The sequence below is a fragment of the Embiotoca jacksoni genome, unplaced genomic scaffold, assembly GCF_022577435.1.
Source record: "Embiotoca jacksoni isolate LCO1_2020_lvr unplaced genomic scaffold, fEmbJac1.0.p SCAF_11, whole genome shotgun sequence".
Taxonomy (NCBI): Eukaryota; Metazoa; Chordata; class Actinopteri; family Embiotocidae; genus Embiotoca; species Embiotoca jacksoni.
The window spans coordinates 16,361,249-16,377,556 of record NW_027185241.1 but is presented as its reverse complement, the minus strand read 5'-3'; the positions used below and the strand labels follow the sequence as shown (position 1 = coordinate 16,377,556).

The 16,308-nt window shown below is 40.0% G+C and overlaps 1 protein-coding gene across 4 annotated transcripts in view; it reads left to right on the top strand.

Annotated features, from left to right (window-relative positions):
* plecb (plectin b) overlaps nucleotides 1-16,308 on the top strand; it is a 137,030-nt gene that overhangs the window by 33,006 nt on the left and 87,716 nt on the right. The window contains exon 1 of one of the 4 annotated variants that reach the window (XM_069143366.1): nucleotides 2,768-3,019. The exons of the other annotated variants lie outside the window; for them this stretch is intronic. Within the exon in view, the coding sequence (XP_068999467.1) occupies nucleotides 2,974-3,019 (46 nt within the window). The 5' untranslated portion in view covers nucleotides 2,768-2,973. Of the gene's footprint in view, nucleotides 1-2,767; nucleotides 3,020-16,308 lie in introns of those variants that run through there. 4 annotated transcript variants of the gene reach the window in all.

Below are 16,308 nucleotides of genomic sequence, written 5' to 3'. Positions count from 1 at the left end.
AGTTTACTTTGGCATTTTTTTTTTTAAATTTAATTTTAGTCTTTTGATGAAAGTTGTTAACGTATAGTCATCAGTTATAAAGGTTAGTTTCAGTCTAGTTTTAGTCAGCAGAAACTATAGATAGTTAAATTACTTTTTGATGAGTATTCCTCATTAATGTCATGGTAACATTAGCTTATCTTTTTATAAATGTCATTGCATGTTTTTCTAATTTTCCCAAGCAGTTTTTTTCTTGTTACTTTTGAGGGCAAGTGCAGAATTAGTCCCTGAATGTGTTACGGTCGCCCTTCCCGTTAGCTGACATTACTTGCAGAGACATTGAATGCTGCTTATTAGTGCAACAACTAACAGTTTATCCAGTGAGGAACATGCACTAAGTAATTCTACAGATCCATGCAGGTTGTTTAATGAGACGACCTTCAATCATGACCTGACCACACTGGCTCTTTCATATGGTACATTTTTTTCAGTGATTAAAATATTTAAATTTGTATCACTGTTAATGCAATGTTGTGTAGTTTCCACATAAGGTATACTTTAGCAATTTCTGCTTACCTCCACACATACATTCCATAATTGTTTTTAAATGTCCTTTTCTTTTGCCTTATGTTTTGATGCTTGTAATGGTTTTATGTGAAGCACTTTGAATTGCCTTGTTATACACACACACACACACACACACACACACACACACACACACACACACACACACACACACACACACACACACACACAGTCGTCTGTCTGTGTACTAAAGGAAGTACTTTTATGGTCAATTGTTAATAACTAACTTGTAAAAATAATTTTGTTGTCTTGCCTGGCTGTCCTTAAAGGAACCCTTCACAGTGACAAAAGTCGGGCATGGAAAGAGTTAGACAGGAGCAGGTCCAGAGGGCCACTAATGTCAGCCAACACAAGCAGTCACGACACTTAACACACAAAACACACACAGCTGGGCCCATCTGTAAATTCAAACAAAATGCTTGTGTGTGTCTTTTTTTCTTGTAAGCCTTCTTTAAAAACAAATTCCCAAGAAGCACTGAGAGAGCGGCTGCCGCAGCCACTTCCAAGAACTGCACACTTCAAAACACACTCCAGAAAACACACATAAACACACACGCATACATATGCACACATGATTGAATTCTCCTTGACAGTGCAGAACAGCAAGACTTCCATTTTCCCCACTGCCAAAAATGTGTCAGTCATTTCTTCCAGACGTCCTTTATTATGTACAAGAGGCCGAACAAGAGCTGAATTAAATAATAGCTCTGCAACAAGGCAGCCTGCTGTCTGAGCTGAGACGGAGGCTAACTGATTATTAGTGGATGGATTGATTTACCATTATTTGTTTTGTTATGATTTTATTTGGTACACTCTAATCCATTTCCTGCAGCTTTAACCGCAGGCTGTGACACTGGGTACAAGCAGGGCTTCCTTGGTGAGGCTTTATCAGAGTTTGATGTAAAAGCTTACTTGTAAGTCAGCCCAGATAGATAGTTCTGAATTTATTCACAGGAGGCACAGCTTGTTTGATGACAGAGCCAAAGTTGCCATCAGTCCCATTCTGATATCAAAAGCTTTTCACCAGTTTTTGGGAAATAATTAATGCCTTGAGTACAATGCATTTGGCTCTGTCTGCAGTAGATTTGTTATTTGGAACACATTCCCACAGATGGAAATGTTTTTGTCTCCCTACTGGGAATATCTGGTGTTGTCTCCTGTAGTTCTACATTTTCTCATTGAGGAAAAAAAATTGGCTGACTAGCAGCGTTTAATGAAATTGCTTTCTGCCTGAGATATATTGAATATACCCAGTGACCACTGCAGGAGGAATCACTGCCCCCTTTATTACATTTTTAGCATGCCATCAGATATGAAATTGTACAACCAGCCCTCATTCCCATTCTTTGGGTACAGGTTTGTATAACGGTGGGCAAACAACTTCAGTTTACATGGATAAAGTATGATTTGTATTTTCTATTTAACTAACAAGCATGTCTGAAATGCCTGTGGAGGTCACCTTTATATTGGAGTTGCTGCTCATTCCACCTTTAGGTAAGGCAGCATTAAATCTTTAATCCGTAATATTCTATTTGTATCCCCATAGATTTATTAATTTACTCTCCTGCAGAATATTTTTTGTTGCTATAGTATACTGTCACAGAAATACAAACTCTGTTTAATATATCTGGTAGATGTGGAATTAGTGCTAAACCAGTTTGTTCAGGAATTAAAGAAACAGTTGTTCGATATCTTCGTGTGTTTTTTGTTGGTCTGTGTAAGCAGCACGTTAATCTTGGGAATTACTGCAGGGATCTGGGCGTGGTGCAGGGATTCTGTTTCTCTGCATTGACACACACACACACACACACACACACACACACACACACACACACACACACACACACACACACACTTGCTTCCTCTCGCTCTGCTCTCTGTTTATCTGCATCCTCTACAAACTCTTTCCTAATGTTATCCTCTCAGAGCAGGGTGATTGATTGGCAGATAATCTACTCTGCGTGCTGATTGGCTGGTTTGTGGCTAAGCAGGTAGTTGCCTCGGTGACTAGCTGAGTTTGCAGTACAGTGACTGACTGAAAAGCCAGTTTAAGGTGAAAGAGGAGGTGGAGGAAGAAGAGGTGGGACCATGGGAGGAGCTTTGAACTGTGCGTGCCTGTACACACGAGTGTGACTGAAAATGAGTGTGTATGTGTGCACATGGTGTATCACAGGAACCAAAACAGAGGCGAGTCTCGGTCAGCGGACCTGCAGTGGCAGTCAGAGAAGGAAAGTGATCCAAGAGGGACAGAAAATACTCAGCAACTAAAACTTCAGACACAGGAATCTTCTCAGACAAGGCATCAGTCCCGTCATCATTTGAAGGGAACGAGGCAAACACTTTTGAATCTTCCTCAACATTTACAACAATCATTATCATCATTCTTCACAAGGAGGCTAAAAAGTGACAATGGACAACCCCAGGTCTATCCAAAATGAGATTACTTCTCTAAAAGGTATTTTATATTTTGCTTTTGAATTACAGACAAATGCACAGACATGGAATTAACAGGCCAAACAGCAAAGAACAGGGGGACATTTTATAGCGTTATTGTGTCTCTAAAGGAGGGAGGGGTGTCTGACAGTCATTGTTTGAACAGCAGTGGAAGCTCAGAATATCCCCCAGCTCAGACAATTTTTAATTCAGCGTTCACAATTATATTTTAAACTGAAAAGTAACATTTAGGTGGACACAAGCAGAGAATGAGCTGCTCTTGCCTGTTTTACTGTTTTAGATTTCTGTCTGCTACTTTTGGTCTGTTGACAGAAAAGCATGTCACTGTATGCCGCATATGTAAACGGACACATAATGAGGGCGTAAAAGTGTTTTGGTATTTGATGGACGTACATGTGAATCTCGCATTTGCCATGCAAACCTGCCATGCAAAGCTGGAACATTATCTTACCCCTCAAATTTTTTTAGAAATTGTGCTAAATGACTGTGCAGCTTGTTGTTCAGTCATCTGTAACTCAACAGAAAAGTGATGAGTTGTCGTAGGAAGTCATTTTATGAGCACATAATCCAGAGAGTGGAAAGACTGATGCGCAACAATAAGGTGGACTTATTGTTCTTGATGCTCTCGTTAACAAACATGTTTTGTTCTAGCTTTTTTTGCAATCAGTAGTTTTTTCTCCTTTCGTCACATTGAATATTCTTGTAGTTGCGTCTTTTCAAAGTGCGAAACGTCCGGTTTTACCTTTGAGAACCGGTTATGCGTATGTGCTGCTTCTAGTCTCTGTTGGCATGATGGGTGACATACATGTAGCTCTAGGACCTTAGGAGAGGTAGTTCAAACAAACAGGCCCATTGTGCATTAAAAAACAAATATAAAAGAAGCACAATAATGTTTAGCACGCAGACAAAATGCAAGATGCAGCTTTTTTGCAACTTGATTGACAGAAATTAACCAGCAACTATTTGGTATTTATTAATTAAGTATTTTTTTTTTCAAGCTAAAATGGCCAAAATATTCCTGGAAAATACAATTATAATTATTTTAGATTTTTTTTTTTTTATGGTTCACAAATATCACAATTTTCTGTGTTTCCTCATTACACTATAGTTCATTGTGGGTGACCTTGGTCTTGAGGTTATTGTGACTGGCATTTTTCTCTGTTTACTAATGTTTCATAACCCAAACAATGAGACAAAATAATCTGCGCATTGACCTTAAGTCTTTGTTTGCATCACTTATTAAATATACTTCCAGGGTCCCAAGGCAGGATAAAATGTGATCTGATGGTGAGGTGATGCCACTCCCCAGGTGTAGGGGGTGGAGTAATGTTGGGGGACTGAGGTGGTCACCTTGATTTTTCTGTTGTTAAATGAAGCCAGAAATCATTCACCCACTTGTTTTTTTTAGGCGGCATGTTTTTTACTGAATTAACACTTCGTGATTAAATCATTAGAAATGATTGCATCAAACAAACTTGATGCTCTCGGGTTTGTCAGTGTCCCAGATTAAATCTTAACGTCTTAACATTACAGCTTTGTCAGTCTGACACTTTGGTTCTTTGTGTAGACGGTGTGTGTGAGTCTTCACACGGTTACACTAATAGGAAACCCTTTATTGGATCTCACTACAGTGCAAAAGTTTAAAGAGGAACTCTGCGAGACTTCTGTGGAGATAACCTCAGTGTGTGATACTCATTCATCAGACTTTTTAATACTTAGAACTGTGAGCTCACACGGTTGTACAGAAAGCAGACTTGCTCATATACAGTATCTGAACAAGTGAGTGCAGAGGGAGGCTGTGATTCCAGGAAGCTGTCAGATGCACAGGTGTGTAATTAATGTGATCTCCCCTGTAGCCTCTGCGTGCGCCTCCGTCTCATCTCTGGATCGATTTCAGTCTTGGTTGCACTTCCTGAGGGGAAATCAGCAGCTGTATAAAATCCTCTGTTCTAACTCATGAGCGATGACCACAGACAGCTACTGTGTGCATTAGGATGAGAGCTACAGTTTCCTGCTGTCATCTTATCCCCTTATCATGGCAAATATAGTGTAGCAGCTGGCTTATATAGAGGAGAGGAAGGAGAGGAAGTTCGGTTGTGGACGTGTATTCTATGTCTGGTCCGGCAAACATCTGGTGAATTAAATTCCATTATATATGTGATATTGTGACTTCAAAAGTTTAAGATAAACTGTATTTAAAGACTGCAGTTAATCCTGGTGTGTGTGTGCAGTTGCACTGTTCGGTCAACATAAGCTGCTTGTGCTTCCTCCGACCAATTTCCAATGTCAGAGGTGACTATTAGTGAAGACAACATGAAACGAGTTGAGGACAAACAAAGTTTTCAGTAACGTGCATCTAGATAAGCCATCTGCCCTCCAAACCTTCTGGTTACCGGGATCACTGCTTCCTATCACAGTAAATAAAACTGTAATGAGAAGAGGGGAATTTGATGTTACCGGAGTGCAACCCCAGTTCTGTAAGTTGATGCATGGTCCATTGTTGTGCTTTAAAGAGTGAGGTGAAACAGTTACTGTGAAATATGTCATATAATTAAAACATGATATGGCTGGATTTGATATAGTTAGTGCGTTTAGTGTTGCTATCAAAATCTGATGCAGAACTGCAACGCAACACTGGTGCAGTTGATATTCTTTGCAGCAAGGATGTTAACTACTTCCTTTAAATTTAAATCCTCCAAACAAGCCAGTGATGCTGCTGATGGAGGTTTACAGTGCAACATACTGTTTCTCAGGCTAATTTAGCAACACACCAGGCTTTGAAAAAGCAAATGTAATTTTAATTTAGAAACAAGTGTAATAATAATAGTTGCAAACTTGTACCTATATAGTGCAATTTGTATAGAAAGATGACATACATCCGGTTTCAATAGGAATCACATAAAAGATGCAAACAGACATTTATTTGAACAAAAATGATGCACAATATGATGTATTTGACAATTACATTTCTAACAATGACTTATACATTTAAACTAGCTGCTTTGCTTATTGGTCCTCAGCTAAATAAAGTTAAATAGTTTCTCATACACGGATGTATGATCGACTTCCTCTCTGATCAAAAGCAAAGTCACAGTCAAAAACCTAAATGCTTTTATTGCCAATTAGTCAAGTGAGACCTGCGACACAGTAAAGTTAGAAACTGGGTGAAGTCCTTGCGTGCTGCGACCTCCTCTGCTCTATTGTCTGAAGGAAATAACTTTTAGTTTATATAATGTTTTTCAGATTATAAATGTATTTCCATTTTATTCCAGCATGTTTGGGTAAAGAGGAAATTCAGTCAGTTTTATATTTAAACTTGCTAAACCATGTAGTGTAGGCTTATGACAGTTGTTCTGAAATGAAATATTTATTTGTGTCAATCTATGTTCTCACCTTAAATGAATAATAATAAGCTTCTGGAGGGATGGAAAAGATGCCCTTCCCCTTCCTATTTTCATAGTGAGAGGGAGAATAATCTTGACCGTGTCTGGATGTCCCCGCACTCAGGCATGCACACGCACAGACATTCATTATGCTTTGTACAGACACTAATCAGAGTCAGAGGGAATTCCCTGACCTGTTTATATATATTCTGGAAATTACTCCACACAAAGACCCCTGCTCTCATTTCCTCGTCTCTGTGCCACGGGCAAAAAAATATATTTTTCCACCGACCCGTCTGACGGACTGAATCTTCATTTCCGACGATGCTTGCGTATATTTAGTTTCCTCTCGTCACAGTTTGCCGAACCTCTGTTTCCTGACCAGAGAAGCTGGTGGCAAAGGTGACATTCTGCACTCTGTCATGTCTGATGTGAGGTAGAGTAAACGGAGATGTAGTGCCAGTGGGCTTTCATTTTATGGTGGAATGGATAAATGGCAAACGGACCTCCATCGGGAGGTTTTCCAGCCTTCCTTTAGTTGTTTACCTCAAACCTCTGCGAGATGACTACCTTTGTCCTTCGGGATTTGTCACCATATCCTGACATTTCTGTTGAGGTTTATTTTGATTTTATGCCCTACTTTAAACCACACAAGAAAAGATGTTTTGTAGCATACTTTGTAAAGAACACAGTACCTGAGGTGTTATCCGTGGTGTTTTGGGATATTATTTTCCCATAATCACATGTTGTAGTGTCAGTGTTTACAGGTCTGGGTGAGCTCTCTTTTGAAGTGTGTCTCTATGTTTCATGTGAACACCGTGCAGTGCCAGTTTGCTGATTACAGAAAACACTGTTTGCATTCAGGACAGTTTCAGGTCTGTGTTTACTGCCAGACATGCGGAGGCGCAGCAGCATGGGATCAGAGTGAAGGCATCCTTATTTGACAGCACAGTGAGAGGCAGCACATCCCTCTGTGTGTGTTTACCTTGCCATGCTGCACTTTATAGTGGCGCGAAAAGTGTGTACGTGTGAGGGAGGTGCATACACACCCGCTGCTGTACCTGAGTGTTTGTATACGTGTTTGTTGTGAGACTCATGTCCTGAGATTTGCTAACACTGCAGTGATACTTTCCATGTTGTCTTCACCAGTCTCTGCTTCTGTTTTTTGCCTCATGAGGTCTGCACTGAGGAACGCCTTTAGATTGAGATGACATCAGTTCACACCTGGCATTTGAATGCGTCATAGTGACCGCACATTATCGTATATCACTCTCTCACTCAATGTAAATGAACACACAGATCAGGTAAATGAACAAGTTAATAAAGGTGTGAACAGGCACAGAAGTACGAGGCTTTTAACAAAATGATATGTTTTGATGTTCTGTCAGTTTGAAATTTATGACATATTTCACATTTGTAAATGTCTGGACACTCGAGTTTGTAATTTACAACCCGAACTGTCTGGCTCGACCCGATAATGTTGCTTCAGGCTCCGATTATTGAATTTTTCCAGCAGGTTTGAGAGGGTCAGACTCTGTGCTGCGGTGGGTAAATGAACTGTGTAAGCAAGATGGAGCTCTTCCACATCTGTGTCGGGGAAAAAAAACTAAACTCAGGGGAGACTTCAGTGAAACAAGTGTCAGGTAATATTGGATATTTGTATTTCTTTTTCAGAGGCAATCAGTTGAGTAGTTGGCCCAGAACACATTTACATTCACATTGCTGAGAGAATGTGGTCAAATGCATCCAAGACCAGCCCTGATTGTGGTCTGAGTAGGGTTCGGGGTTAGATTTCAATTTGTTGTCAGTGTTGTTTTGGTGCATTCACACCTGCACTTTTAGCTGACCACTTGTTTTCTGATCAACCAGGACATATGTCAATGCCGTTGGGAACAGGACTTATGGCTGAGTGTCACTAATAAGTTGGCTGCCACATGACTGAAGCATCTCAATACCAGTGAAGTAATGCCAGCACAACTATAATGTTCTGCCTGAACTAACACACATCATTAGCTGTCATTTAGCTTTGTCCACCAATGAGCTAAAACATTATAACCATTCACAGAGGAATCGAATGATGAAAGAGAACAGTTGGTTCTTATACAGGACTTATATAGGCTCTGGGGATGCTGCTGCTCAGCAGTGGTGAGTCAACAGTGTCAACAGTGGTCTGGGGTGGGAATTGCTTCAACATGTGATTGCGGTGACTCTAACTGGTAACTAACATCTTAGCATGGAATACCGAAGGGCACCTTCAGAGGTCCTGTAGAGTTTTTTGGTGGCACGCAGAAGCCCAACAACATATTAAACAGGGGTGAAAGTAATGTTTTGGCTCATCACTATGTTCTGCATCCTCATACATGAGACACAAGGCTACAGAATAAACACTAATCACACTAATGTCAGGGAATGCAGTGACAATTATTAGGTTGTAAAAAAATATCCTTAAGCTAATTTCTGTCTCAAGTCTAATGGCAGTTTTTATCTGTCTTTTAGTTTCAGTGCCATCATACCCCTTTAGCTTCTCTTTGAATAACATCACTCCCTGATGCTGTTGTGAAAGTTGCTTCTTTAATTTGCTCTCTCAGTAGCAATACTGTTTGTAAGTGCTGCTGTATTGGATCCATGTCTCACATCTCGCTGATAGAACAGAGCACAAAGACGGGAAGCAAACATTTTAAGAGGTTTTTAAAGTTTCAGGAAGTTTTAGCTGCTTTGAAGGAGACTGTTGATGTGATGTAATACATTTTTTTTTTACCCTGTTTCTGTTGTGCTGCTGTGCAGCCTTTCTCCTTTGTGTTTAAACGGATATATTTGCTTGTCCAGTATTACAGTAGCTTGGATAAAGTCAGTGTAATCCATCCTGGCTGCAGTTCTAAATCCAGGCATGGTGTTACTTTGGCCACAAACATGTAGTCTTTGATGAGATGTAGCCAGCTGCCAAAAATGCCAAAAAAGGCAACAAGCTGTTTGACAAAAGCTGCATGTCAGAGGAATGGAATGAGACTCCAGTTCATTAAAGCTTCCATAGACATAAGACAACATGTTGAGAAAACAGGAAAATGATTTCTTGCAGTTTGGCAAAGAAAATCTGCTTTTGGACTCTGAACATGAAGGAATGAGCAGCAGCAGGTTCTTTGAACTTGAAGTGTGAAGATAAGTCATAGGTAATGAAGTCAGTATTTCATTTTCCTACAGCTGGCTGATAGCAAAAAGACTGATGACTAAACAGCAGCTTCTTAAACTACAGTAGATGTTAGTCCAGACAGGAAGTGACTCACTGCCGATCTGGGTTTATTTATTTGAATATCTTTGTCGTAAAAGATCAACAAATGACTCGTCGTCGGCCAAATTTCTGACCACAAACAAATGACTTATCTTCTGGGACCTCATGTGACCTGGCAGCTCTCAGCCAACACGAATGTCCTGCTGAATTTCCCTGGTTTGATAACAAACAAAGATTATGATCAGCGATTACAACTTCTTAGTGTCCAAGTATTCTGTCAAACCTGTAATGGAGGATAAAAAGAAGGTCAGAGGTCAATCGTAACTCTGACAGACTGGAGATATTTGTTGTTTGTCCCTTGCAGACAGTCGTTTCCAGAAGCTTTTTAGACTCCACAGTAATAACAATAAACGTGTAATGTCACAGTTTAAACAACAAACATGTTGGCAGTAGATATACTGTAGGCAGGGCTATATTACCTCTTATAACCATCTGACAGAGAAACTGAAACATCTTTACAATGAAGTCAGACATGAAATACTGACTAAATTAATCACTTTGTGGACAATTAGTAAACAGCTGTTAAATTTCAGTCAAACTGGAATTGTCCTTTAAAGCAGGCATCTCCAACCAGTTGCTACTGTTTGAGTATGTGTGTGTTGAGTTTCAATTTGTTATTGTTTACAAAAAATAATCTTATTCAGCTGGTTTGGTGGAGCTCAGCTATGTGAATATACTGTATGTTACAGTGTCAGAGAGCTACGTGAGTTACTCCCAGACACTTCAATTTGATCAAAGTAGCTCATGAAAAAAGATTGGAGATCCCTCCCTTAAAAGCACAATAGTCTCTTTGTGATTTAACAAACTGGAACTAAACAAAGGATGCACATGTTCACTTCAGCTTTTCCCGTTTATTTGTGAAACCGTACATTTGCCCTACTTTATATCAAGAATAATTGCTTGTGGCAAATCTTGCAAGTGCAGATAAGTAAAGTTTGATTCATGAACCATTGTTAATATCCTTCCACATCTCCACACCCACCAAACATTAAGACCAAGCCACAGACATGCAGAGCAGCAGTCCAGCTGAGTTATGATCCCCTCCTTCGCGTTGTAATGGGAGGATCAGCGGTCTGATGTTTATAATGTTTCAATCAGGGACACAAAATTCTGCTTGACGGGGTCTGATTATAACCAAACTGTGGAGGTGTGTTGGTTAATGTGTGGTCTCTTCTGTGTGGTCTGTTTTAAAGGACAGGACAGGACAATGGATGGTGTGACTCTTGTTATTGTTGACTTTCTGCCACTGCATCCTTTCCTCCCAGTTTCCCTCGTATTCCACCTCATGGGGATTATCAAATTCCTCGACTGTTTAGTGCGTGTCAGGCTCTGTGTAGTATGTTACAGCTGTCGGACAACACTACTGACTTCACAATCTCTCTCTCCAAGTGGTATTTATCCTGACATGCTTTTTTTTTATTGCACATAAAACGTATACGTTGTCATTGTCTCTTCTGTAATCTGACGCATCAGCACTGTTTGATCTACTTTCACACATAGCCTCATGGCAATTTGGACACAATTCACGACATAGCTAGCCCTGCATCCCAGCTAGGAAATGCATCATGGGTAGTTTCCCCTCTCTGTTGTTGAGCTATTTTTGGTGATGGGGAGGCCCAGGGGAAAGACCTTACTGTATAGTGAGGCAGATCCACAGCTGGGGTTTGACTTAGTGTCTCCCTCACGGTAAACATGACCATATAGAAGCCAAATGACAGAAACACCCACGCTGCATTATTCACTTCCTCATATTGACTGGATCGGCTCCAGAGGTGAAAGCTGTGTTTGTGTTTGTGTGTGAGCATGTAGCTCTGCGTCCTGAGTGGGTACGGCGATGTGAAATGGATGGGTGTTTAATGGAACAGGGTTGGATGTGGAGGAGTTTTATTTGTGCAGCATAACACGCTATAAATTACTGTCACCTTGTAAAGTTGATATAGCAAACATGTCAGCAACATATTTATGAAGACATCCAGCAGATACATGGTCACATAGGCATTCATTCTGTGTTGTGATTCTGGCCAAATGATGGATGCAAATTTATTGCTTCTTTTCTGTTTTGGTCTCCACTGAATTCTTCGGGATTTTTTATTTCACCTTTATTTAACCAGGAAAGTTCCCATTAAGATTAAAAATCTATTTTTCAAGCGAGTCCTGGCCAACACAGAGGGGAGGACACATTTTTCACAGGACAAACAGAAAAACAATATATCACATCCCAAGACATAAAACTGCAATCCATCCACCAACATCAGTCAAAGTATTGTCATCCCAACAACCCCATCTCCTGGTCTCCCAAATATGAATTTAAAAACATCCAACAAAATCAAATCAGTTTTAAACTTGCTGTAATAGCTTCTAGTCTGAAGGAGTGGAGTACCTAAACAGCTTTTTCCAAATCTCTGAACAAATAACAAAAAGTCAGTTGACCCCAAATAGCACAGTCCATCACACTTCTGCTAGCTAGAAGTACATAGATAAGATTGAAGCAGCCCAAGAACTGCGTTGTATGTAAAAGTATATTAATGTGAGCGCAGGCGGGGTGCCAGAGCAGGAGTAAAGCTCACAGTGGCGAGTCAAGGCTTTAGAGTTTGTGATGAATCGAAGGGAAACATAATCAAGCACATGTAGGTATAAAGTGGCAGCGACAAGTCTCTCTTTCAAATTAAAAGAAAAACACAACTTGTTTCTCAAGAAGAAACTTCATTTAAACCTCAGTTTATTCACCAAGCATTGTTCAATGTTCCTCCATGTTCCTCAGCTGGTCGCTAATTGAACTTAACTTAATGCTACAAGTTGCACCTTCTGCATAGAAATCCACTCCTGTTAATCCATTGTTTTTATATAAAAATAATCATGACTGCCACTTTAAATGTCTAATATTTACATCACGACTGATATTTAAACAGTTTAAAAAAAAAAAAAAAGATAGTACTAATATTAAACATTAAACCACTGATTATTACAATGATTTTCTTTCTTTAAGTTGTGTGTGTATTACTCCCCTATTTTCTATGGGTAAAGTAAGTATCCAACTTTGTGTGGATTTCTGCAGAACCTTTTGTAATGATTGAAGGACGCATCTATGTATGAAGACTTGGTTTTACTTGAGACAACAGTGTTATCGAGAAAAGAAAGAAAGAACTGGTAGAAAAGGATATTCCAAAATATGTTTTCTCTACATAAATTGAAGTAATCTTTCAGATAGTGGAAGACTATCTTTGTCAACAAAGTGTGTTAGCTGTCCGCATCTGCAACACCATCAGTTTCCTTTGCGAGACAATGCGGAGGCAGAAACTAAACACAGGGGAGTGCATTGAATTGAAAAAAAAAAAAAAAAAAAGTATTTATGTGGCACTTAAGGAAAACATGAAAAACAATTGAAACATCAAGTGCAAACAGGCAGGGTAATAACAGACACAACAACATAAAATGTACTCAGTAATAATAGAAGACAAAACAGCAAAAGCACCATTGAAACGAAGCTAATTTATGCCTGGCTCTGGGGACAAGCATGAATAATTCAGACTTTGGATACAACAACTGGAAAATGTGCTCAGAGTCTTTACAATGTAAAGATATATTCTAACATTTTCTATCTGCTTATAAACAATCGCTGCAGTTGTAAATCTCAGAGGAAACAGGAAGGAATCAAACCTAATTTTTGTATATTTTGTGTGATTAATGGTCAGAAGACTCTTCATCGTCTGACTAAACTTTCATGTCCAGTTAACTGCTACTTAAAATAGCTGCAATTTGAAGAGAGCTTATTTGTATCCAGATGCCATTCCTCATCTTTAATAAAGCAATTATTGCAAAAACAAACAAAAAAGCCTTTCTAGTCACTTGTAACTGAAACTTTATGGTTGAGATTCATCCACTCCCCTCCCTTCGGTCCACTTTATATCTCCATATTGGGTTAATGTGTGTGAGGCTGCGCTGCAATTTAAGAATACGTGTTAATCATTAACCCCTTGGCTGTGAACACACAGCTTCACACACACATACACACACCACATTGCAGTATACTGTAACTGAATGCAGGATATAAATCATTGAACACGCTGGACTTTTAGTAGCTTTAATGCTGCCACCTGCAGCGACTCCATCATTACAAGGCGGATGAATTTTAGTGGATGTAGTTAAAAGACCCAGTTGCATATATATGCTGTATATAACTTTGACACTCTTTAGCCTCACTGACACACACACACACACACACACACACACACACACACACACACACACACACACACACACACACACACACACACACACACACACACACACACACACTCTCTCCCTCTCTCTTTGCGGTATATTACACAATGTCATTCCTTCTCTGATGGCTATGCCAGTGAGACTGCAGTATGTGGCAACGGCCCAGTACATTTAAAAGCTGCCGCCGCCACCGCCGCCGCCCCTCCTCTGTGGGACTCTGACTGTGGTGTTGTGTCTCTTTGATCAGAAAAGACTGCTGTTTTTTGTCTACTTGTCACCCAGTATTTTTGTCCCTGTGCTAGATTCTGTTGACACCCTATCACATGCCCAACACATGAGATGGTGAAAATGCCTTTTTATCCCACTCAAAGCCACATGAAAACATAGCATTTAATCCGTAAGAATACTCCTAATGTGACATTAATTATCGAATCAAACATTGAATCTGTCGATCCAGCAGGAACACGGAACGTCTGTGCCTTGCTTTAATTTGATCCTTCCCCTCGTGCTTCTTTGTTGCCTTTTGGCTTTGTTTTTTTTGTTTTTTGAAATTTTAGCTCTTTCTCAAACACTTCAGCTAAACACACACACACACACACACACACACACACACACACACACACACACACACACACACACACACTCACTCAGACGGACAGAGGTATTATTATGGAGGGCGGCTCTGATCTGTGAAGTAGGTGGAGGTGGTGGAGGGGGGAGGGGGGGACTCCCATTCTGTTGATAACAGCGTGACGTGTTTGACAGAGAGAGCGGAGAAAGAAGACAGATAGCGAGAGAAAGCCAAAGATTCAGCGTGACACACTGAGATCAAAAAGGAGAGAGACACTGTTAGCTGTTCAGGAAAGCTGCCTGGGAAAGTCGCCGTAGTAACCCTTGAGGTTCCAAAGTTCTTTGGACTGTAAATCTCCAGCATGGAGTCCTTCTCCTCGAGCAAAGGTAAGCGTCTGAAATGAACAAACATGCAGCAGAGAGGAGAGAAAGGAGACGGGTAGCAGAGCCATGAGGTAAAGTGATACAGGTGGGGAGCAGACGGAGGGAGGATTTCTGTGGGTGGGACTGCACATGTGTCAGACTATAACACATAAAGGGTGTCTGTCACTCACATTATGCAGGAACTTCCTGCAATCAGATAATCTTTTCTCATCAACTTCACAAGCGTGTGCTAATTCAACTTAAAACTCATTGTCACTCCATTTTCAGAACTCGTTTACATGCGTTTACCTGACTTTGATTAGTTTATTAAACTCATAAAATTAAGTTTGCAAATAAACATTATCAACATATTGGAAGAAGTCCTTCTCAGCATGCAGTTTTCCAGAATAAAAACTCCCCAGAGAGCCCACTGTAAATATTTGTAGGTGTATTGAACCATTGCAGGTAGCGCGGCAAGTCAAAGAGCCCAGCTGTTTTATGGCAACATCGGATTTACACATTGGCTTTTTCCTTGATTTCTCAAAGTACACCAATATACTGGACCTTTTGTACACAAGAACCCTTTCCTTCCCCTGTGTTTGTCTCTGGATCAGTGTGTCATCCATATTTTGTGGCCTATTTGCTGTTTTTGTCCATGCTTGCAGGGAACAGAGGACAACATGCTTTAAATCTGGTAATGAGTGTGTAGCATCGAGGAGACTCCACTTTTATTGTCCTCATAACAATCCTTGAAGCAACGTGTCATTTTGTTTTTCTTGTCAGGGGTTTGTTTGTTTTACTCTTCTGGCATTTCATCAGGACTAAACTTTAATGAAGAAAAATCACAGTAATAACGTGCGGTTTGAAAAACAGTCCCACACTATTTTTCCTCTCGTTGTTTGATATAAGTTCCTCTAAAGGTGAATGTTTGAATCTTTTAATTGTCCGTAACATCTTTCACACATGGATTGTTAATTTTTGACAAAAAAAAGTCTGAAACGCTAGCCAGTATAGCTTTATATTAAGATGTTAAGGTAAATTTAGGTTCCTTATAGATTTTATACATCATCATTTTATTATGGTTTAATGTAAAGACTATAAATAATCTGCATGTGTCTGTCCCATTCATTAGAATTTGGACAAAGCACATTTAGTTGTCAAAGTGAATGAACTGACCATTCCAGACATTGTTCTTGCTCTGGCTTCAAGTCCTCAATATTTGCTGGTGTTGCTGCAACTGTTTGTGTTGCTTCACTTAGCTCTACCTCTGCTGCCATTGTTGGAAACACATTTCGAAACACACAAAATGTAGTTGTTTGCACTTAGTCACTCCCTCTGGTCACTTCTTGGTGGCCTTTCAGAGTGGCTGAGCCAACGTTTATGTGAACGAGGTTTCCAGACTATAATCACAGCAAATACTGAAGCTGTGAGCATGAGGCAGGTGGAGCCAGGCTAAGGCAGCGTGGA